The sequence below is a fragment of the Pelmatolapia mariae genome, linkage group LG9, assembly GCF_036321145.2.
Source record: "Pelmatolapia mariae isolate MD_Pm_ZW linkage group LG9, Pm_UMD_F_2, whole genome shotgun sequence".
Lineage (NCBI taxonomy): Eukaryota > Metazoa > Chordata > Actinopteri > Cichliformes > Cichlidae > Pelmatolapia > Pelmatolapia mariae.
Genome location: NC_086235.1, coordinates 22,299,007 through 22,321,923, shown reverse-complemented (window position 1 = coordinate 22,321,923; position 22,917 = coordinate 22,299,007). Strand labels below are relative to the sequence as shown.

The following is a 22,917-nucleotide window of genomic DNA, read 5'->3' as shown; positions in this document are numbered from 1 at the left end:
TAATCTGTTTCTAACCTCTCCTCCACCTGGCCTCCATCCGGCAACACCCAGGAACTGTCAAACCAGTCTGGGGCCGTTTATCAATTGTCAAGTACACGAGTACGTACTCGCGTTCTCGGCGAGTACGTACTGGCCGAGAACGCACGGGAGTACGGACTCGCCGAGAACGCGAGCACGGACTCGCGATTTGTACAATTGGAACACCAGCGTACGTGATGATGTCACAGGTCCGGAGTTTTTACTGCCGTCCCCTCTTAATTTACTGTGAGTAACATGTTATGAAGCTTAACTTTAATCACAGCCAAACCGGTCTACTCAGGAACAAATAAAACACTGAAATAAACCAAACATTAACATTTAGAAGTGATCTACGTGACTTATATATCATTTTTAACCTCAGTAGTGAAACCTCTAATAATAAAAATAGTGTACATGTACATACGTGTACATACCTTAATAAAAACAAGCAGGTGAGATGTTAGAACGCTTTTATTTTTATTTTAGTGGACACCCAATACTATAGACAGCTGCTGGGGTTTCTTTAACCTGAGTAGTGAGAAGAGCGGGTGGGGGGGTGGAAACGATGTGCCGGGAGTCCGCTGTTGAGTTTTGGACGAAATGCATTCTGGGATATTTAGCTGTACCAACGCTAGCTGTGTCCCAAAACGTCGGCTGCATCCTCCGGAAGCCGCATTTGAAGGCCGAGTCCTCCGAAGGATGCAGCCGACGTTTTGGGACACAGCTCAAGTCCACACCGATGCATGCTCGATAAAACGGGCGGAGCGAGAACACATTCGGGACTTTTTCGCGTTCTCGGCTTGATGCGTACTTCGAATTGGAACAGTACTTGGTCTCCGACTGATGACGTATCACGAGTACACGAGAACGCAAGTACGCACAAGTACGCATATTGAGAAACGGCCTGGGTCTTTTTGGCCTCCTTTTATAGTCAAGGTCCCAGGAGGGAATGTGCCAAGTGTACTGGAGACTTAAATAATCTACTCATTTTAAACATTCACAGAATTGGGACATTTTCTATACTTGTGCTAATGTTCCCACTGTTAACTTATCATTATATTTGAATGAAAGATTAAGCATTGCTTTAACTTATTTAATCCTTACTTGATATTGAATTGTTATTTCAGAGGCTGGGGGGAGCCACTGGCTATTTAGTCAGCAGTTGCTAGTGCTCTCAAGGACTAGTGTGTGCTAGGTCAAGATGGAGACTAGCCATAGTGGCTTATTGTCGGATGCCCTAGTTACATGGCTTGTATACCAGTGCAGAGCTGTTTCTGTTTAGTTTAGGATTATCTTTAAGACTTGGAGATGTGTTATTTTTTCCACTGTTTCCTTAGATTATTCATGAATAAAGACAGTGATTTCATGCATGTAAAAATATGATTGACTGTCTTTATTGTTTCCTCCTATCTATCTAACCTGTGTTCTCAAAAGTGAACACAGGGTAGAGAGATGAAAGGAAGAGGTTGGAAAAGAGTGTGAAAGAAGATGGTGGAAAAAACAAAGGGATAGAAAGGTGGAAAGAGGCATAGGAGAGAAAACCCCAACAATTCCTTCTGAGCAAGCACTAGGCAACAGTGGGTAGGAAAAACTCCTTTTAAACAGGAAAAAACCTCCAAAAGAACCAGGCTGAGGAACGGACAGTCAACTGCCTGGACTAGTTGGGGGGTGAGGGTGAAAAAAGAAAAGAAAAGAAAAGGGATGAAGAGGAAGGGGCGAACGCAGAGAGGTTATAGGAGAGAAAGGGGGAGAGGAGAGGTGGAGGAGGAAGCAGGAGGGTCCCTATTCCTGAAAAAGTGGAAGCATTTTTTCTTCTTTCTCAGGCACTGTTCCTGGAGCTCTTTTATCTGAAGGATGAGATTTTTTTATGTCATCGATTGTTTCTGCATTTTGCTTCTCAAGTTTCTTGAGTCTTTTCTCCAGTTCTTAAATGTTGCTTTTTTTTTTTCTTCAAGTTTTTCTTTCAGTTCTTACAACGCTTTGCCTGGTGCATTGCTGCACCAGGCAAAGCGTTGTACTTCGTTGTACAACGCTTCGTTGTACATGTCTTCTAACTCCTGAGATCTCTTCTGCATTTTATTGAACCTACACTGCATCTCTAAGCATTGTTTTTGCAGGTTTTCCCTTCTCCTTCTAGTTCAATGGTTTTGTCCTTCATTTTGTTATAACATTCTTGTAGTTTTTCTCTTAAAGTCTTGGAGAACAAGTTGCCTTTCTTTCTGTATTTCTTGCTGTTGCACTTTTTCTTGAAGTATTTTTGCATTTTTATGCAGTGCTTCATCAAGCATTATTTGAAGCACTTGGTGGTTCTTGTCCATGTATTGGAGTTTGCACTCCAGTTCTTTCTGTTTTATTTCCAGTTGTTTCTTCTCTTGAAGAAACTCTTAATTTTTTTCCTGCACTTAATCAAGTTTTACTTAAAGCTTGTAATTCTTTATCTCAGTTTCTGTGAGACTATGCTGTATGTCCATACCAGTAGCTTTAAACTCGTCCCCTCTTATCGGACACTTGTTTTAATTGAGCACACTTTTTCTTGTTTTCTCTCATCAGCCCTGTAATATGCTGGCGTGTTTGTTCTTCTCTTGAAGAATTTCTTTATTCTTTTTCCAGCACTTCATCAAGTTTTACTTGTAGCTCCTGGTTGTTTTTCCTCTGTGTCTTGGAGATTCCACTGTATCTGCTCATTAATAGCTTGTATGTCTTCAAGCTCGTAGGACATTTCTCTTAATTGAGTACAGTTTTTCTTGTTTTCTCTCATCAGGTCTCTAATCTGCTGGTGTGCTTGACCAAACATTAATCCCCAGCCCTCATTTATAAACTGAATGTTGGGCTTGTATTGTGTGTTTTTAATTTGTTGGTCATGTCAGCACCTTCAGACACCAATGATTTTTTTTATAAAAAAGAACAAAAATTAAAAAAAAAAAAAACCTGTTTGAATGAACATGAAAAGAACAATGGAAAGGATTTCCACGCTATTAAATGTTATTTTAACATTATGAAATTCTGTTATTCCTACTTAATGTACGCATTTAGTGCAACTGAGTCCAACTTAATTTAAATAACTTAAAATAGGGGCCAGTCAGTGGCAGGGTCATCCCTGGATAGGTGGTCACCAGTCCATCACAGGGCTAACACAGAGAGATAGACAAGCAATCATACATATGGGTAGAATCACCAATTAATCTAACCCCACTAGCTGCGTGTCTTTGGATTTGAACTCAGGACCTTCTTGTTGTGAGGTAACAGTGCATATAGCATACACTTAGTGTGTGTATGCTTTTCTGCCTCTTATAACCCCAGTGATTTTCCTGTGGTTTGGAATCTCGTGTGATCTTGTGCATTTCGCGAGTCCAGGCAACTAGCCACTCTTACTAGATTGTATCATTGTGTCATCTCACCAAGAATAAATTAATTTGTTGAATTCCATGCAGATCATACATTATTTAATTACGTTCACCATAGAAACATTAAATTATTTTGTTCAAATTACAATTTAGACTCTTGTAAATGTAACAACAACCCAATTTATTTTTTTGAGTGCGTAGAGGCCGGAGGTCTCGGCTGTGTCACTGAAGGGTATTTCTCTACGCCCGCCTCTCCTCCCCGTTCCTCCCCTCCACAGAGGGTGTCGTGTTGAACTGACGAAGAGTTCACCTCCCTGAAGGCTTTGTCCCTCTCAAAAGCCGCCAGCATGACCTGCTTTAAAACGACCTCATATTTCTCGTTCATCCGCTTCAGCGCAGGTTCGTAGCTGTTGCACTGCATCTTGACTTTCCTCATCTCCTCGATGAGTAGGTTTTTCTCCTGGACAACACGCTTATGTTGCATCCGATGAAAGTCTCTGCTTTTTTGCACCCTCACCAGAGTCCCGGCTGCTGCAGAGACTGCACGCCTGTACTCCTCCATCTCCTTCAGAGCGGTTTTCAGCTCGTTTTCCAGACGCTGGTTTTCAATGTGCACGAATGGGGTCACCATGAGACCCTCTTCCTCCAGCAGTCCTTTCTGCACCATCTCGTTCCACTCGGTTTGAAAACAATCGAGGGTTTCTGTCATGCCCATTTGGAAGAGAAAGTTCCGTAAAAAGTCAACTACGGCTGGTGGTTTGGATGTTCTGTTGGTTGAACTGGGCCTTGCACTGGCTTCTGCCCGGTCTTGAATGGCTTTCACCGTCGCTTCCAAGTCTTCTTCACCTTCTTTTAAACTCAATTCGTCTTCTACAGAAATTTCTTCACATTTAAAGTCATCATTACTGTCAGGCGATGTGCCGTCAGCCACTTTCTGTTCACTTTCCTGCGCTGCATCCATTGCTTCGTTCAGCCAGAGTTTGACGTTGCTATGGTAATACGGCGCTCACTCAACGCGAGATTTCACAAGCTCGCGTTTTCCACCGTTCCAGCAGTCATTAAACAATCATGGCGGACTACCGAGAGGCGCCCTTGGCCACTCGGCCAAAAACATTGGATCCAAACGAATATTTCAACCTTTCGCCGGAGCAGAGGCGTGCCGAAGAAGCCAGGGGTGCACTGCGAGCAAATCTGAAGCGCCAGTATCAGCTGCAACTCAATAACCCGCACAGAAAAGAGCTCATTGTGAGTGGCTACTTGCTAGTTAGCAATGTCACCCTTGAAAAGGGCTCAAGTTATTGGCTAAAATGCTAACGGGTAGCATTAGCGGGGCACAGCGGTGACTATATGTATTTATTTAGTCTAAATTTTAGATAAAATTAGAAACGAGACCTTCCACTCCATGCTAGTCACTACTACATTACGAAGATCGTTTACGTCTTGGGACTTTAGAGACAGAGAACCGTGCGCTGCAGTACAGATTGCTTTCTTCCTGGTGTGCTCTGAAAACTGACAGGTAACAGGAAAAAAAGGGGGAAAAAACCCGACCCCTGCAGTGTTTTAAATTAGGGGGTCTCGTGTATCTGTTATGCTCCTAGAGAGCATTTCGCTGACATGGTTTGGGTCCACTTCAGTCTTTAGTGTGAGGGGTCACTGTATCCTGTGATGAAACATGTCTTTACAGCTTGGAGTAGCCCCCATCCGTTAGGCACCAGGGTTCACTGAATGATTTCATCGTTATATAAAATAGTTTGAATCATATGCCATGGCCTTTGCAGTCACCGGACCCCAACCCAGCTCGACACTTATGAGAGATGGTGGGCCAGCATGTTATACAGCATGCTGGCCTGTTATACAGGTCAACCACAATCATCAAAACACAGTATAACCGAATATCATGTATAATATCTAAAGACTTGAATCGCTACAGTGCAGGTTCTGCACTGAAACTTAAAGTCATAGCAGATGTCCAACCAAAGTAGCTGTAGCAGCCCTTCATGCTGACTTAGTTTGTCATCTGTCTGGATATACTTCAGTTCTTCCATAACGTCTTTACGTCTTTCCATCTATACTGTGTGCGCTGTGATTGTTTTAAAGGCAGACATTTTGCCATGTTACTTTTACTGTTACATTTTATAATGGCTTTGATCTCTTAAGTTCATGAAATTGACCAGCAAGCACAATACCAGTAAATTAAATGTACCAGTAAAGTAAATGTAGACTGTTTAAAATATGTACACCAGGATTTTTCTGGAAAAATGTCCTGTCCTTAGAAAATGCCCCCCCCCCTCTCTCTTTTCTGCTGTTTCCTGAGTTCTCTCCACCTAAAATAAAAGGTTTAAGTATAATAGATATTAATATTTTTAACGTCACTATGAGACTTTTAAATTTTAGTTGATTTGTTGTAAATATTTGAGTCTATTTTTCTGCTGTGAATTCTACATTTACATTTGGTGATAAATGTCATTGCTTACTTCTGTCTGTACAGGAAGACCCTGCCTTGACACGCTGGGTGTACGCACGAGGCAATCCCTACGCACACTTCAGGCCTACAAACAAGACCTCTCTGCTGGGTGCAATGTTTGGAGTTGTACCTCTCTTTGCCCTTTACTACATCTTCAAGACAGACAGGGTATGAGACAAGAAACACTGTAGCCTTCTCACTCGCTGTCTGCTTGATCTTAATGGGTAGTTTAATCGGCTCAGCTGTGTTTTCTCATCACAAAAGTTTGTAGAGAGCTCTTGAACCACAATTTAAACCCCACTGGCCCTCTTTAGGCTGTCTAAAGGCACGTGTGAGACTAGAACCAAAACAAGAACAATAGAAACTAGGAGTAAATTGCCAAGTATTATTGGAGGTTGAAAAAATATCAGTACATTTACTGCAGGAAACAAAATAATTCAGTATTGAATACATGGTTACTTTACACTGTTACAATAGTGGTCATTTTTCAGCCACTGTAATAATTTGACCATTTAGAGTATTTGATCTGGGTATTCATAAAATGTGATTTGGTGACAAATGCTGTCATAGAGACCTGAAAAGCTATTTAGTTGATGATTGGGACTCATTATTCCCGTGTAGGTGCACCGTTGATCTGGTTTTCTTTCTTTTGACACAGACCCGCTCACGTTAGAAATGAGTGCTTCATCCAAAATGCTGCCTGCTTTCATTTTCTACCCCATTGTCATGGAGATTCACCGTCAAAGTCCTCGCCAATTGAGATTCCAGGGAGAATTTGGTGCAATTGTCACACTGCTGGGCTATCATATTTGTCCCAACCCCCCTTTTTTTTGGTGCTGGGAAGGGGAAAAAAAGCTGCTTGAAAATCATAAAAAGCGCACTCATAAAACATGGAGTTTGAGAAAACGTCCGGAAGGTGATGAGGGTGAGGGCGATATGACTTTGTTTCTATGGAAACCGCACTAACCTATCATCTGTTTGTCATCTGTTTTACAGGATCGGAAGGAGGAGCAAATTAAGGCCGGTACTCTCGAGCGCAAGTTCAGTTTGTCATCTTGAGCCCAGATGTAGAAAGACCCTCGTCCTGTGTGTTCTAGAGATGATGTCCATGTGTGTAATTATTATTAACCGAATAAAATTATATTGTCAAACCAGAGTTACGTGGCTTTCATGTGTGAAAGTACCATTTGCATGTCTGCAGTTATACACAGAGGCAAGGAGGATCTACTTGGAGACTGAAGGACTCGATTCCCCCCTCTCACATAAGTTCAGATTGGCACAGGAAAAGAAAATGCAAGACATGCTGATATCAATGATCCCCGTTTCACATAAAGCAAGACTATATATAGTCCAATAAAGAAGCACTGCAGTGTCATTTAGATATTAAAGGATAATGGCAATATTGGTACAACAGTGGCATGAGGGGTAAAGACAGGGTCATTAGTGGTCCTACCAAACACCTCTTAGTAAAACAGAATGCTGGTCTAAGGTTACCTCTTATTGTTCCTTAATTTTGCAGTTATTTTTCTTAAAAATAAAAATACACATGTGACGACAATTTGGTTTTATACTTCTGTGAGAAGGAAATTAGTTTATTCTTCCTGTTTATTCTGTCAACAGATCTACTCGGGGAACACAAATAAATCGTTGGATTGCTAGGTTACATTTATAAAGTGAAATTTTTATTTTGACATATTTATTTTGATTTGTTTGCTCTTAATGCATTCTGAATCGCTGGGTTTCTACTGTTTGCCGGGCTTCCAGTTGGGGTTAAAGTGGCTGCGTAGAGGTTCCCAACATTGGTAGTAGTTCTTGTCAAGCTTCTGGCATGTATGAAGACCCCACTTTGTCACCGCCATGCTGAAGGACGACTCGAACATAAAAGCCTGGTGATAGGAAAAAGCATGCTGTGATAAACGATACTGACTTGGTCATGTGTTAACCTTATATATATTTTGTTTGTTTACCATGGTTCCCTCAGCCACCCTCTCAGGTTTGAGTTCAGCAGTGCTGTTCTTCTCAAAGCAGTCCACGTCCGGGCCATGTGGGGTCATTATGCTGTGGAGACTGGCCCCTCCTGGCTGGAAACCCTCCTCTTTGGCCTCATAGTGGCCTTTGATCAGACCCATGAATTCACTCATGCAGTTACCTACAGTGACAAGCAGGAGGAGCTGTAACACAGCAGCATCATGTGTCTAGTTTGCTGTTGAATATGCCAGGTGTAACACTGATTTCCGCTAGATGGCCTTATAGGTCTGCAATGAAATCGGACAAAAGGGGACTATTGTGGGGTCTCCATTGAAGTGAGTCATACAGCAGGTGGTTTGTTCTCACCTACTGCCTTGACACAGGCTGGGTAAATGGATGTGTGTGCGTGTGTCTTACGGTGATAGTATGGTGGGCGGAAGGTGTGGTCAGACACACCCCACCGTGGGGGGAAGATGACAAAGTCAGCGATGGCAACCCCTGGTCTAGTGGATTTGGCAGTCAGCACAGTAAAGATCGATGGATCCTATATAGAGAGATCATAAACACAACATGGATAAGGAGCATGGCTATTTGCATTCAAAAGTGCTGTTAGCGTGTCCTAAACACGACTCTCACCGCATGGTCGAAGGCCACACAGTTGATAACCATGAAGTTCTTCAGGTTGTATTTGTAAGGCGTGTAGTTACCGTGCCAGGCGACCACATTGAATGGTGAGAAATCCTACGTGCAGAGCACAGAACAAAACAAATAAGAGGAGTCTACCCAAGCAACAAACACAAAAGGCTTTAAATTGAGCTTTTCACAGGGAAAACGGAACAATGAATAATGTCTTTGTAATCTTAAATTCCCAGAGAGAGTACTTCTTCACATAAAGAGAAAAAAACTGGTCATAATGAAAAGGGTTGATTGTGAAAGAGGGTGTGCTTCTTTCATCCTTTCTTCTCTTTCATTCCCCCCTTTTCTTTGTGATACAAGGCTCCAGGTATTATGGGGTAATTGGCTTCACAATCAAACTTTCCCAAACTTTGAGCATTTTGACGCTCGCAGCAGCGCAGTTATGGGGAGAGGGGAGCAGCAGCAGCAGTGGGTGCAGAGATATTTCTTTATCTTGATTGTTAAAACCACAGCAATTTTATATAGTTTCTCTGTTCTGATAATGTCACTGCGAAAAAAGACATTCAACAGCAGCTCTAAAATCAATATAGTTCATTACAACTCAAGCTGCCTCCATACTGACCTCCCTGCTCCTTTACACACAAGCTTTTCCACACACGAACAGCTAATACACACCAACGATGAATACTGACAAATACATATACATATACAGATGCATTCACACACGCAAACATTCGTGTCTAATGAACGCCGAAAACAACTTAACACACACTCCATTGACAGTAGTCGATGTACAAAGAGGCCTTCGGGAAATCCAGTGCAGGTAATTTCTTGGACATTCATCTGTGATAACTCCACTACATTCGATTAAAATGAAGGGAGGAAAATGGAGGCGAGCGAGCACTTGCGCACACGCGCACACAAAACACAAACATATTGGTCCAGTCAAGCAAATAATAAGTTAATTTGAGCAATTTCGGCACTCTGCGGGGGAACAAAACAGCAGGACCAGGCAGGAGCGGCAGCATCTTCCCTTATACGAGGCCTCCGCCGCCCCATCTTATTTTCTTACCCCTGCAACCTCTCTGGTCCACTCTCTGGGAAGAGTGGACACTGGGGGAAAAAAAGTATTCCCTCTGACCCTCCCCAGCATATAACTGGTGGCAGATACTCAAGCAGAAGCAGAGAGGAAGACGGGAAGAGGTCTGTTTTGCTTCAAAAAAAGAAAAGACAGTATCTTGCCCTAGTGTACTTCCTATGATGAATAATAACAGTGTGGTTTGACATGGTTTCCACGGTTACAACCCCCCCAACCCCCACCCCTGACAAACCTCTCCTCCCACCTCCTCCCTGCCTCAGTAAAAAACCTCCTGTCAGACATTATGTGTCGATCCAATTATGCGCCCAACAGGACATTTCGGGAGGGGGAGGATCATTCCCCGGCTGAAATATGTTGAAATTAATGCTTAACTTGAAAAAGGTTTTTTCCTACAAAGCAAAAGCTTCACAGGTACACTGTCTGCAGCTCCAGAATGCCTTAACTAATTATGAGTGATTAAGACTCATAAGGGAGTCGAGGCGGAAACCTGCTGAATGGATAACAGCTAATGCTTCGATATTAAATCATCAGGGATGGCAATTCAGTCGGCAGGAGCAGCTAATGGATCATATGCTTCACTTGGACAGTTTCCTGTTAGTCACTGCGGCAGTTCGATGGCGTTCACTGAAGCAGACACAAAACTAAATAGGGTAATAGGGCAAGTAAGCCATGTGTGTGTGTGTGTGTGTGTGTGTGTGTGTGTGTGTCCCTGTCAGACCGCAGGTACGCGTGGAAGTACAGTGATACAGATAAAGTTGTGTGCCACAATAGCCACCTGTTGGCACGCAAACAGCTTCCCCTGGTATTTATTGATGACGGTGTAACCAGTGGGCACTTTGCGATCTTCATACCATGCAACCGGACACAGGAAGTCTCTCGGGTTAGCCAGACCATTGGCTCCTGCAAAACACACACAAAGTGTCAAAGTAAAGCCAGTGTAGGCATAATCATGATGATAATGATAACAATTAAAAAAAATAGGAAACAATTGGGGGTGACAGATCATGTAATCACAGGTGGTTTCATGTAGTTAAGGTGTTAGCTTATTTAGCAATTTAGCTGTGCATTTTTTGATATTTTAACTATTTGGAGATTATGTATTGGAATTTCAGGAGCAGGACCACGCCTCCAAACACGCTCCTTCCAGTTGTCATCTATATAGGTTCCCCCAGTTCTGCAAGCTGTTCCTTCTCTTTTACGTGCCCCACCCTCCCTCCCTCCTTGTTTTCAATTCTTTAACTTCTTCATTTCTATTTAGTGCATGGGGATCTGCCAGGCCCGGGAGCCATCACCAGTCCCCTTCGAGGCCTTCCCCAAACCGCAGCTCAAGTCATGTCAAAGCATTCACCTTTACCTACTAAAACACTGTCACACCTAAAATGAGGACGTGGGCCCAGCTAGTGAATAAAGGTAAAATAAAGATTAAAACAATTGTAGGTGTGAATAAATTAAATGATAAAACATTATTTTTAGAGCAATGATGCTTTGTCGGAAAGCCAAAACATCTTTGGTGGGCACAAGAAATATTTTTGTTATATGTAGGAAGACACAGAAATCACAAGCTAGTCACTAGTTCCCAAAATATCTAACAGCAATGTGCTACTCAAAGAAGGATTTTGTGTTGTTGTTGCTTTTTATATGTACTCTATAAACAAAACAGCAGATGTTAATCCCCTCAATGAAATTTCAAACTAATCCGTGGCCGGTATTTCATTGCAATCCACAAATCCACAATTCTTTGCAATTTTTCACTCAAATCTTAAATAACACGACAGCTACACCTTAAAGAATCACCATGGTAAGGAAGATTTATCCTCTGAGCACAGAGTGAGTTACGCAGAGAAAAGTGTGAACAGTTTTAGATGTGGACATTCTGTTCCAAGACATAGATGTAAAAGAGCTGGGTGAGCACATTTCAAGGAAAAGTGAACACAAAGACATATGCTGCACTTATATAGACTCACAAATATCATACAAACCTATTGGGCCAAGGTCAGGCAGTTCAAAATGGGCACCATACACCTCAAGTATGTAGCCTCTGGTTTCCCCAAACACATCCACACTGAAGCGCATCCCTTGCTAAAAAAAAAAAATGTGAAAAGTGGCAGTGAGAGGAAATTTTGTCCTATTAAGTATCAACTGTGTGCTGTTTCAGTTCTGAACGGACTTTGAAAAGCACACGTGCTGCTGTCCAGGTGGTCAGGCTTTCGGTAGCTTAAAACCTCTTTTCCACTGTCGCTTATTTTTGAGGTCACTTTCAAAAAGCACCAAACAATGCCTTTCTAAATATGGTAAGTGGGATGTTGGGGCAGACACAACGGCAGATTTCTTTGAAAACCGGGGAGATGGAAAACATACAGCCCACCTGGATGACACAGATCTCGTTCGGCTCGACCATCATCTTCCCAAACTCTGTGGTGATCAAGATCTCTCCCTGCTGAGGGACTGTACACACAAACAGACAAAGAGAGACACAGAGAAAAGAAAATTTGAACAAGAAGGCAGGCTGATGTTTGAGCTATCATTGTTCTTATGATAGATGACAGTGAAAACAACAACAGCGCTCCTTTCCTCACCAATCAGAAAGTCTCCGTCTGAGTTGTTGAAGCACCTGGAACAAGAATAAAATAAGATCAAAGGAAGGCTGGAAATGTTTTTCATCAATAAAAATATATCCTTTCGTCGCATAATTTATACATTCTCACCTGTCGACCATGGAGGTGTTACAGGTGTACACGTGGACTCCAATGCCATTACGAGATTTGGCATCTCCAGCACCACAGACAGTATGCAAACCCTGAAACGTGGAGAAGGACGCAAATAAAATCAGATGGAAACTTTCATAAAAATTAAAAATAAAAGAAAAAATTAGCTTGACTTACAGCCACAAAGTCCACTTTCTTCTCTGTAGTTTTGGGGATGGTGAATGGCAGCCATCGAAGCTGTGAAAGAAACCTCAGAGTCAGAATCTGCACTGTAACAAATTTTTACTGTAAAATTATAAAAAACTACCATAACCACCATTATTTCACAGTGGGCCTGCTTTACAGCTTTTTTAAATGTTTGTTTTTATTACTTACTAGCTTGCTGTTTATATTTAGTTTCCCAGCTATTAGTATTTACAGTATTTACCTCTATTTATGAGTAGCAGTAGATTGCTTTGCAAAATACTAACTTTTACTTGAAGTGGTTCGTTGTAGTGTACCTATTGTGCACCTTCAGTGTATTTAAAGAAATCAATCTGTGGAAAATATTTTCTAAATAAGTTACTATATATAAATATATCTACTGTTTATCATGCTTCATTATTGCTTTTCGTAAACTTGTCTGAAACAGACAAACTTGATGATGATGATGTCACGCACAGCATGTCACCACCAATCACAGATTTGAAATTTGTGGCTTTATGTGCTCTTATGTCGCCAGTATTTTTTAATGGAATGAAACAACACTGTTACTTTTAACAGTATGAAGAGCTTGAAATTGTTTCCTTGTCGAAAACATTGGTATAGCTTTGGAGGCTGTGTGGTAAATGTGAAGCTAAAGGCACAATACTGAAAATGAAGGGACTCTGCTAGCCCCAAACAGTGTATTTACCACAATTTTTTTATGGATTAAACAAAAAAATGAACCGCATTAATGTGAGGTTTAAAGAAGACATACAGTGGCTTGCAAAAGTATTCGGCCCCCTTGAACTTTTCCACATTTTGTCACATTACAGCCACAAACATGAATCAATTTTATTAGAATTCCACGTGAAAGACCAATACAAAGTGGTGTACACGTGAGAAGTGGAACGAAAATCATACATGATTCCAAACATTTTTTACAAATAAATAACTGCAAAGTGGGGTGTGTGTAAATATTCAGCCCCCTGAGTCAATACTTTGTAGAACCACCTTTTGCTGCAATTACAGCTGCCAGTCTTTTAGGGTATGTCTCTACCAGCTATGCACATCTAGCGACTGAAATCCTTGCCCATTCTTCTTTGCAAAACAGCTCCAGCTCAGTCAGATTAGATGGACAGCATTTGTGAACAGCAGTTTTCAGATCTTGCCACAGATTCTCGATTGGATTTAGACACCAGACAGGTCAGGGATAAAGTTATTGAGAAATTTAAAGCAGGCTTAGGCTGCAAAAAGATTTCCCAAGCCTTGAACATCCCACGGAGCACTGTTCAAGCCATCATTCAGAAATGGAAGGAGTATGGCACAACTGTAAACCTACCAAGACAAGGCCGTCCACCTAAACTCACAGGCCGAACAAGGAGAGCGCTGATCAGAAATGCAGCCAAGAGGCCCATGGTGACTCTGGACGAGCTGCAGAGACCTATAGCTCAGGTGGGGGAATCTGTCCATAGGACAACTATTAGTCGTGCACTGCACGGCCTTTATGGAAGAGTGGCAAGAAGAAAGCCATTGTTAACAGAAAACCATAAGAAGTCCTGTTTGCAGTTTGCCACAAGCCATGTGGGGGACACAGCAAACATGTGGAAGAAGGTGCTCTGGTCAGATGAGACCAAAATGGAACTTTTTGGCCAAAATGCAAAACGCTATGTGTGGCAGAAAACTAACACTGCACATCACTCTGAACACACCATCCCCACTGTCAAATATGGTGGTGGCAGATTCATGCTCTGGGGGTGCTTCTCTTCAGCAGGGACAGGGAAGCTGGTCAGAGCTGATGGGAAGATGGATGGAGCCAAATACAGGGCAATCTTGGAAGAAAACCTCTTGGAGTCTGCAAAGGACTTGAGACTGGGGCGGAGCTTCACCTTCCAGCAGGACAACGACCCTAAACATAAAGCCAGGGCAACAATGGAATGGTTTAAAACAAAACATATCCATGTGTTAGAATGGCCCAGTCAAAGTCCAGATCTAAATCCAATCCAGAATCTGTGGCAAGATCTGAAAACTGCTGTTCACAAACGCTGTCCATCTAATCTGACTGAGCTGGAGCTGTTTTGCAAAGAAGAATGGGCAAGGATTTCAGTCTGTAGATGTGCAAAGCTGGTAGAGACATACCCTAAAAGACTGGCAGCTGTAATTGCAGCAAAAGGTGGTTCTACAAAGTATTGACTCAGGGGGCTGAATAATTACGCACACCCCACTTTTCAGTTATTTATTTGTAAAAAATGTTTGGAATCATGTATGATTTTCGTTCCACTTCTCACTTGTACACCACTTTGTATTGGTCTTTCACGTGGAATTCCAATAAAATTGATTCATGTTTGTGGCTGTAATGTGACAAAATGTGGAAAAGTTCAAGGGGGCCGAATACTTTTGCAAGCCACTGTATATATGGTGCATAGATTTGGTTGCACTGGGATGGCTAAATGCTATGCTAAACTTTGTTATGGCTTCAGCTGAACATTTACCACACAGATGTTAAAGCGATGAAAGACTTTTGATTTGTAACTAAGCCCAAAATCAGCAGGGACTCCTTGTGTTGATATACCTGGTTAGGATCAGGCTCCACTTCGTTCCAGTTCTCTGTTAGATCCCCACAGGGAACCGAGGTGAATGGCTTGTGTTTAACAGATGGAAGGATGCGGTACAACCAGCTAGAGAAAGAAGAGGAAGGGAAATGTTTAGTTATCCATAATGTCTGGGATCCATTTGGAGTCACTATAAAGCCTGATTTAGGTTTCAAACAGAGATGGACACCTCCTCTTATTGGCTGGACGTGGGCAGGTGAAGGCAGAGCCGGAGAGCTGCTCAGCATAAAGGCCATATGGGCAGACCTGGGGATTATTCTGCAAGCACATGGAACAAAAACATGCTGTAATGTGTGTATATGTACACTATATATGGTGTTCAATTACCCTCATTTTCAACAATTAGAAAAAAAAAGATGAATAAATAACAAAAGGAGCCCAGTGAGGGTTTTTACCTGTCCCTCGGGTAAGGATCCAGGACAGCGAGGGTCTTCAGATGAGAGCTCGTTCCCGAAACCACTCATGTACTGAAAGAGACAAACACACATCCAACACACAAATGGAGACAAGTTGAAGTGAAAAATAAAAAAATACATCATGCAGCTTCATTGTAATGCAGGATAAATGTGTTCATGCTGGTTATAATTAAATTTGAAGGCTTGTCATTAAGGCTTGTCTTTTTGTTAATTGTTGTCATATTGATTCACATTAGATCTATGATAAAACAAACTGCAGTTATGCCAAATTTCCCCCCTTGCAGTCATCCATTATTTTGTGTTATTGTGCCACAGAAACAGCCTAATTACACTTACATCCTCTGCAGCATGTTTTGATCAATGTTCCATCTAGGATAAGAGTGTTGTTTTGCATCTCGCCTGCACCTCTACTGATCGCGTCTCTTCTGCCACAGGAAGATCAAACTTGTCACAGTGTACACGCATCTTGCTGAGTCATTGTGAGTTTGCAAGAAAGCACACTCACAGACACAGATGGTTTCCATATGTGCGCGATCAAGTGCTTGTTGGAAGCTTCAGAGTGTCCCAAGTTGAAGGAATGCTTTACAAAGTCAGTTTTCTGTCCTCTTAAAAGTTCATTAGAGCTAGAGCAGCAAAGCTAGAATTAGCAATGATCCCAGCATTCCTTGGATAGTTTGTTAATAAGCCGAAACTATTCCACTATAGCCAAAGCTTTGCATTTGAGTAGGTGTCATGACTATGAAACCTTCAGTCAAATATTGAAGGTTCTATATAAAAAAGTAATCTAAGCAAAGGCCTACTTAATGCAACCCATCACGATAATTCTGCAGCAATGGCAATAAATTGGAAAACTGGGGTTTAAAATCATGTTTTTGCAATTAAATTGAAGCGTTCCCACTGAAATTAAAAAAGATTTAGGCACTTCAAACCACATCTGGGCAGCTGCAGAATGCAGCGCTCTGATTGGTTGGAGGAAACGCCTCCCTTCAGTCAGCGGCCACAGGAGCTGTGGTGGCTTTAAGGCGCAAGAATTTTGCACATTCTGGTGCAAAACAAATAAATAAAAAATAAAAACCTTTTCTTCTGTATTTCTGTATGATATAGTTCTGCACCCTAACTCCACATGCATGCACAGTCTGATAGTCGACACAGACGCAGCTCATAAGCGATAATAAATGAATATTTACACATTTAGCAACAGTTTTGCTTCGAGGAATTGTCTCCTTACCTTGAGTCCAGCCATTTTGTTGTGTGTCAGAACTTTTTCTGTGGCAGCTGTTGGGCGTTTCACAGTGGTTACGGATCGACTTGCAGTTTTCTTCTTAATGTATTCCCTTCGACTAAAATCCACTTCGGGCTGTCTGCATGTTGCTGTTTGGACAGACTAGGGAAAAGGGGCTGGGATTTATACGCTTTCCCAATCTGGGTTTAATTAGGCCTTGACTGGCTCTGTGACGTAACAGCTGGGGGACACGTAAAAGGGAAAGGACGAGTCGGATGGTCAAAGTGTGCACAAACAAGGGCCGGTGTCCCTGCCAGGACAAACAAGGACCGATTAAAAAAAATTGTGATGCAGGTAAGGAACACTGAGGGATTAAAGTCCAAGTCATGGTTTTAAATGGCACAGCGATCCTAGCACTGACAGCGCATACAGAGAAAAATGTACGGGTGCTAGGTGGACAGAATCTTGTATCATACGCAGAACATATTATGCCAGAGTTCTCATTCTGCTGAAGTGGTGACCTCATGCGCACTACTTGTGCAAACACAGGCGCCATGCACATCCCCACGTCCTGCAAAGAGAACATCTGGGCAACAAGAGTTTATTCAATGGCTTAAGGCCCCATATTTGCAGTGTAGTCCAATATTTAGCGGCATTGTTCAATCTGCGTGAATTGTTTAATATGCCATCGACCCCTGGGGCCCGCCAGTCCTGCAAATTTCAGTGTTTTCATCAAATACGCCATGCTCAAAACAATCTCACTTGTTGTTTCATGTAAAGTGAGTTATCATTCTTGTACAGCTACAATTAATTTCGTTTTCCTAAAACCAGGATTCGCCTCTGTTCAGATGACCTCTGCGCGCTGCAGCGAGCCCGTCATTCCTCATAAAGCGAAAACAACAGCGCAAGGCCTCTAAAAGGCCTATACATTACTTCACGCAAAATTTATTCAGTTCATTTCTTGAAATAGGTGGTCAAACGAGGTGTGCCTAATGTCCCCCAGGCAGCATGTATCAAAAAGAATCAATTTCGCCTTTCTCATTCTTGCCTCGCTTCCCCCTGCTTGTCTATTTCTTTTCTCTTTCTGGAGGGGGGCGCTGGGGAAGGGTAAATGATGGCAATTCTCATAGCGAGGCGCAAATAAACTCGCCGCGGCAGAAGTAACTGTTCTCCGGCGAGGCGTGCAGTCAGGCCCGGGCCTCCCGCTGGCAGCCAGTCAGGGTGCTGTGCCAAAGACGAGAAAGCCCAATGGCAGGAAAATATCACGTCCCAGTCTCCGGAAATTGATCTGCTCCTTGTATGGAGAAAGAAAATGAGCGATTTTAATTTCATCCCCGAGTCTGATGATAGAATTCTAGAGTATCTGGGTCCAATCCGGATGGTGCCTGTGTGTTTTAAGAGAAGAAGAAATAGCTGGAGACGGAGAAAAGGGACTGTTGTTGCCTACTGACAGTTATATCTATGCATGCGTAAGTGGGCCATAAATGCCTTGTTATTAGATGCCTGCTGAATTCAATGGTTTGATGGTAAACGGTACACTCACCTGGCACAGTCTATCCCAGTGTGCATAAACAAGCAATCTCTCTCTTTCTCTGTCGCACACACACACACACACACACACACACACACACATGTCTGGTTTGCTATCCTCGTGGGGACATCCCATTGACATAATGCTTTCCCTAGCCCCTTACCCTAACCCTAACCATTAAAAATGAATGCCTAACCCTAACCCTTACCCTAAACCTAACCATAACCTAATTGTAACCCTGACAGTAAAACCGCATTTTGAGTGTGAAAATTGCTTTCAACCCCGAGGGGACCTGGATTTTGGTCCCCACGGTGCAGAAAGTCCCCACCAGGATAGTAAAAGTCAGATTTTGGTCCCCACCAGGATAGTACGAACCCGTACACACACACACACACACACACACACAGTAAGTATTCTGTTTTGTGATGGCATCTTTAGCCTTTCATATCACACGCAAGTAGCCTACACTCACTTTTGCCCCCTTAGCCTTAGTCTTACCGTTAAAGGTTCAGTTCATTCAAAATACACACAGAAAGAAAACATCGTGTCAAATCCTCCGTGATATACCCCGATCCAGAACAAAGCGTATTTTTCAATCTGTGCCCAGACCTTTCTGTGTACAGTTTTTATTGTGACAGGCATTAAGGACGAAACCTTTTTTTCTGCTTTGAGAAACAAAAACATTATTCATGTAAAGTATTGTTAAAAATATCAAAGAGAGATTAAGCTTTTAAAAAACGATTTCCTGGTATGTTATTAGGTTGAATTAGTCCTTTAAGTGTCCTGCATGGCTCACAGTTGTTATTTAGGGTTTCTTTTATTTTTTGCTGTCTTTTTTTGTTTGTTTGTTTTTCACAAACTGATCAAATGTATGCTAGGGACAATGCGTGGTAATACACATAAAAATTATATGTTGCCCCGTTCCACTGGGTATTTTCAAGCAAGCAGAGTCAGGAAGCTGTCGATCAGTGATCATCTACCCACACATACATAAAACCATAGCTGAACAGCACAATGGTATTTTCTCTTATCGAGTCAGTGTCAGCGCCTGAAGCATTCACCTGAAGTTTTGTCATATAGTACATATAATACTTTAAAAATGTACTGTTTACACCCTTAAACTACAGTTAAACTTCTACCAGAGTCTGAACAGGGAATTGTAATCCAGTGTGGTTGTTACAAAACGTTGTTACAAATATTTTGCAAGTCCTCTTCATGTCATCAAAACAGCTCAAATCTATCTTGGTTTGGACACAGGAACTGGGGGTCTGCAGTGGTGAAGGTTTGGTTCCGATACAGCTTCCAGATGCTCGACCGGTTTGGGATCTGTGGAGGCTTGAGAACAGTTCAGCACTTTGGGCTCTTTGTGAGCAGTTCCTAAGTAGCTCTTATGGAGTATTAAGTAAAGTATAAATGATCAACATAGTGAAGCTTAAGATGAATTGCCTAAAATCTTAATTACTAATGAAGATCAGGGATCTGGCTACAAAAAAATTACAGATGTATAGAAATTAATAGGAAAACAGCCCTCTGCTTCTTGAAGTATGACTGCAGAAAATACTTTCCTGGTCAGTTCACGCTCTCAGTCTCTAGTTTCATTTCTTATCTTCCCTATTTGTGTCCGAAAGGACAATAAAGCAGGGTGGGCTTAGCCTTACCTTCTGTAAACTGAAGTATCCGTCACTTATCACATACAGTTTCAAAATGCCAAGATAGCGACAAAGAAATGCTCAGTTTCAGGCTCAATACAGGATTTTAATAACCAGAGCCACTGGTGGGGGCGAGGCACATTGTCCAGCTGGAGGCTGGTGCCATCGGGGAGTGTTACTAATCCACATGATTGTGAAGAACAGAGACTTGTAATGAGCTGGTCGATGCTATTCACTCCACCTGTGAGTGGCTTAGACGTGGCAGAGTGGCATATACTATATCCATACTAATAGCGATATACTGTACAGATCAACAGCACTCTTGACTGCGCTAATCGGGTAGTGGCAAGTAGCAACAACTAATTAGCGTGTGCTTGCACATTTTCCTGCTCTTTCTGTTGGAATAAGTCTTTTCTTCTTTGAGCAGGGAAGAGCAGCTGCAGATCTGACAGTCCTCAGAACAGAGCAAACCACTTTAAACAGCATAGCTCGGCGTGCCTATAAAAAACACGAATTTCAGCCTTTTGTTAGTCTGCTGATGCTGCACAAAATGCAGCCATCAATGCAAACAATGTCTGCAATTTAGAAAATGCTAGTAATGTAATTTGTTCTAATTAGCTACTTCTTTGTATTCTGTAGAGCTGCTGCCACAAATACAATTTGTGCGACACATTAAGAAAGAGAAAATATTAAAACTCAACTTTGTGAAGGACATATAAGTGCACACGCCATTTGGTGTTATTTTGTGTATCACCGATAAATGACTGCTGTATTTAGATGTCACATCTGGATTCATGCATTTTGTAATTACAGCCCTGTTATATACTGTTGCGCTTTAATGTTAAATGACTCCTGACATGAGCCTTCCAGTAGCAAATGCACACTCACACAACACACGCACACATTTGACAGCTCCATTTAACGCTGATTAGATTTGCAAGGACATGTAGTATACCCTCTCTGTGTCTCCTGTGTCTACTCTCTCTCTGTCGCTCCCTGAGTAGGTTGAGTATCTCCTGAATCTTATCTATCGTGGTAATGTTATGCAAATGGTTTAATATGAAGATAAAAGACTGTTGCAGCGTGTGGCGCTCTCGTGGTTCACAGCCCCGCGTTTCCAGGACGATAGCTCTAACGAGGAGGGCACTATTTGGGAGTCATTAAATGATGGCCTTCCTGACATGCACCCGCTCACCACCACCGCCACCCGCCCCGCGTTGGCCATTAAAGCGGCTCACACCCACACCAAGACACACACTACAGACACCTTTTAGCGCCAGCTCCCAGTTTCTTACACATCACAGTGTCACAGAATAGAAAATTACACTCTCCTCCCACAGAGAAAATTGCTTTGGAATTGCTTGGTTATAAAGATGTGCTTTAAAGAGAGGGGGTGCATGCAATAAAAAAAGGACACACACAAACACAATTACTTAAGCACTCTAAGGACAATTCTTACAAGTTAATCAGAGGATTTACCAATTATTGATGTCAAAAGGATTTTGTTGTGTATGTGTTTCTGGCCTATGTTTGTGTACTGCACGTACTTATCTTTGCATTCAGGATATTTAGCATGCATCCTCTGTGTATGCACCGCACACAAACGCACACGCATAAACTCAAAATGTGCTTTCCCCAAGGGCATAGATGAGTTATTAAATTTAAAAAATAAATAAATAAATAAAAGGCGATATGTGAAAATTGCAAACAAAAAAATAGCTGGGTGTAGCCAGGGACAACTGAACGAATTGCTCCATAGCAAAGACACAAGTGGACTATTGAAGACAACAGGGTAAAAGATGTGTCAGCATCAAGAGACAAGAGAGGCGTGAGCGAGCTGAAAGGGAGAAAATACAAAGTGGAAAATAGTAGAGAAGACCAAACGAAGGAGAGAAAAGATACAAGATGGTAGCGCAAACACAAAAAAGCAGGATATCAGTGGCTCTATAGCAGTGTTATTACAGGATGGGAAAGCTCTGTCCTGCCCTACAAAGCAAACGGTATAGCATATCTATAATCTCTTACACTTTACAGTAACCACAAAACAGTTTAAAAACACTGAATCCTCTTTTTAACCACACTCATTTTGTAATAAGTGAGCTCTCTGCAACAGAGAAGACAGCCAGCAAGACTGTGACGTGTTAGCGAGCTGGTGAGATCGCGCTACAGAATGATCTGTTCAGAAAGATGACGCAAATCTTCCCATGAAAAGAAAAGTGATGTAAAATGGTTTATAAAATGCAGAAATGTAACTGTATCTGCAAAAGGCACACGGTCTTTCATGACATCTTCCAGCTCTACACTCTAGAGATGAGCTATGTAGTTCATTTAATGCCCTGCGAGCGGGTACCGAGACTCACTGAGCCACAAATGTCCATCTATAGGATATTTTGTCACACTGTTTCTGGACCCTTCCCAGCGGCACATCATCACAAATAGAATTAGCTCCCTGGACAGAACCAAAATGACAGTGCCGGGATGTTTGGCAGGAAGCGTAATGGCATTGGGGAGCTGGTGGTGTTTTCCTTGCAGGGGAACCAAAAGGTAGCAGTGCATATCAGTCCAGACACTTGGTGTGGTGCCAGTTATGCTATTCACTCCTCCCTCTCTGGAGTGTGCGGACAGGTAGTGAGGATGCCTCCTCTAAATCTGTAGTTTAGCTGAGGTAGGTTTGAGGGGTGGCCTAAGATGTGAAGAGGAAGGCTTGAGGTGAATGGTCTTTGGACAAGGAATGAGTGTGTTCAACATCAGAGAACGAGGAGGGTGTGTTTATATCTGTGTGGTTTTCTTCTCAAAGTGTGTGTTTGACTGGTGCAAGAGTGTGACTGATGTTATATCAATCTGGGCATGATTGCGTGTGAGTTTCGGGTGTGTACGTATAAAATGCGTGCATCTCCGTCTGTGTGTACGCATGAGTATATCTGCGTCTGTCCCCGGCACCATCATTAGGTCGTAGGCAGTCCCAGTGCTGGGGGTGTAGCTCGGCTGCTCCTGCGGCCTCTCGGGCCAATTTAGGTGGAGAAAAGCACTTCGATCCTGGCCTGCAAGTCTGAGGGTCCCCAGCGGGAGGCAG

General features: G+C 42.4%; 2 protein-coding genes across 4 annotated transcripts; one reads left to right on the top strand and one right to left on the bottom strand.

Moving 5' to 3' along the window:
- The first annotated feature begins 639 nt into the window (after positions 1 to 639).
- Positions 640 to 6,982, top strand: ndufb4 (NADH:ubiquinone oxidoreductase subunit B4). 3 transcript variants are annotated; one of them, XM_063483471.1, is made up of 3 exons: positions 640 to 891; positions 5,851 to 5,994; positions 6,823 to 6,982. In XM_063483471.1, the coding sequence occupies exons 1-3, from the start codon at positions 862 to 864 to the stop codon at positions 6,883 to 6,885; spliced, it is 237 nt and encodes a 78-aa protein (XP_063339541.1). In that variant the 5' UTR covers positions 640 to 861; the 3' UTR covers positions 6,886 to 6,982. The 3 variants fall into 3 exon arrangements, with proteins under 3 accessions (XP_063339541.1, XP_063339540.1, XP_063339539.1); XM_063483469.1 differs by lacking the exon at positions 640 to 891 and adding an exon at positions 4,404 to 4,607; XM_063483470.1 differs by lacking the exons at positions 640 to 891; positions 6,823 to 6,982 and adding an exon at positions 4,403 to 4,607 and having other exon boundaries at positions 5,851 to 6,000.
- A 447-nt stretch (positions 6,983 to 7,429) lies between these two features.
- On the bottom strand, positions 7,430 to 16,856 carry hgd (homogentisate 1,2-dioxygenase). Its single transcript, XM_063483823.1, has 14 exons — positions 16,671 to 16,856; positions 15,422 to 15,493; positions 15,196 to 15,284; positions 14,987 to 15,092; positions 12,412 to 12,471; positions 12,235 to 12,326; positions 12,106 to 12,140; positions 11,895 to 11,974; positions 11,509 to 11,608; positions 10,305 to 10,429; positions 8,431 to 8,535; positions 8,212 to 8,338; positions 7,794 to 7,975; positions 7,430 to 7,712 (listed from the first exon to the last, which is right to left on the bottom strand). The coding sequence occupies exons 1-14, from the start codon at positions 16,683 to 16,685 to the stop codon at positions 7,569 to 7,571; spliced, it is 1,332 nt and encodes a 443-aa protein (XP_063339893.1). The 5' UTR covers positions 16,686 to 16,856; the 3' UTR covers positions 7,430 to 7,568.
- Between the last annotated feature and the right edge of the window lie 6,061 nt (positions 16,857 to 22,917).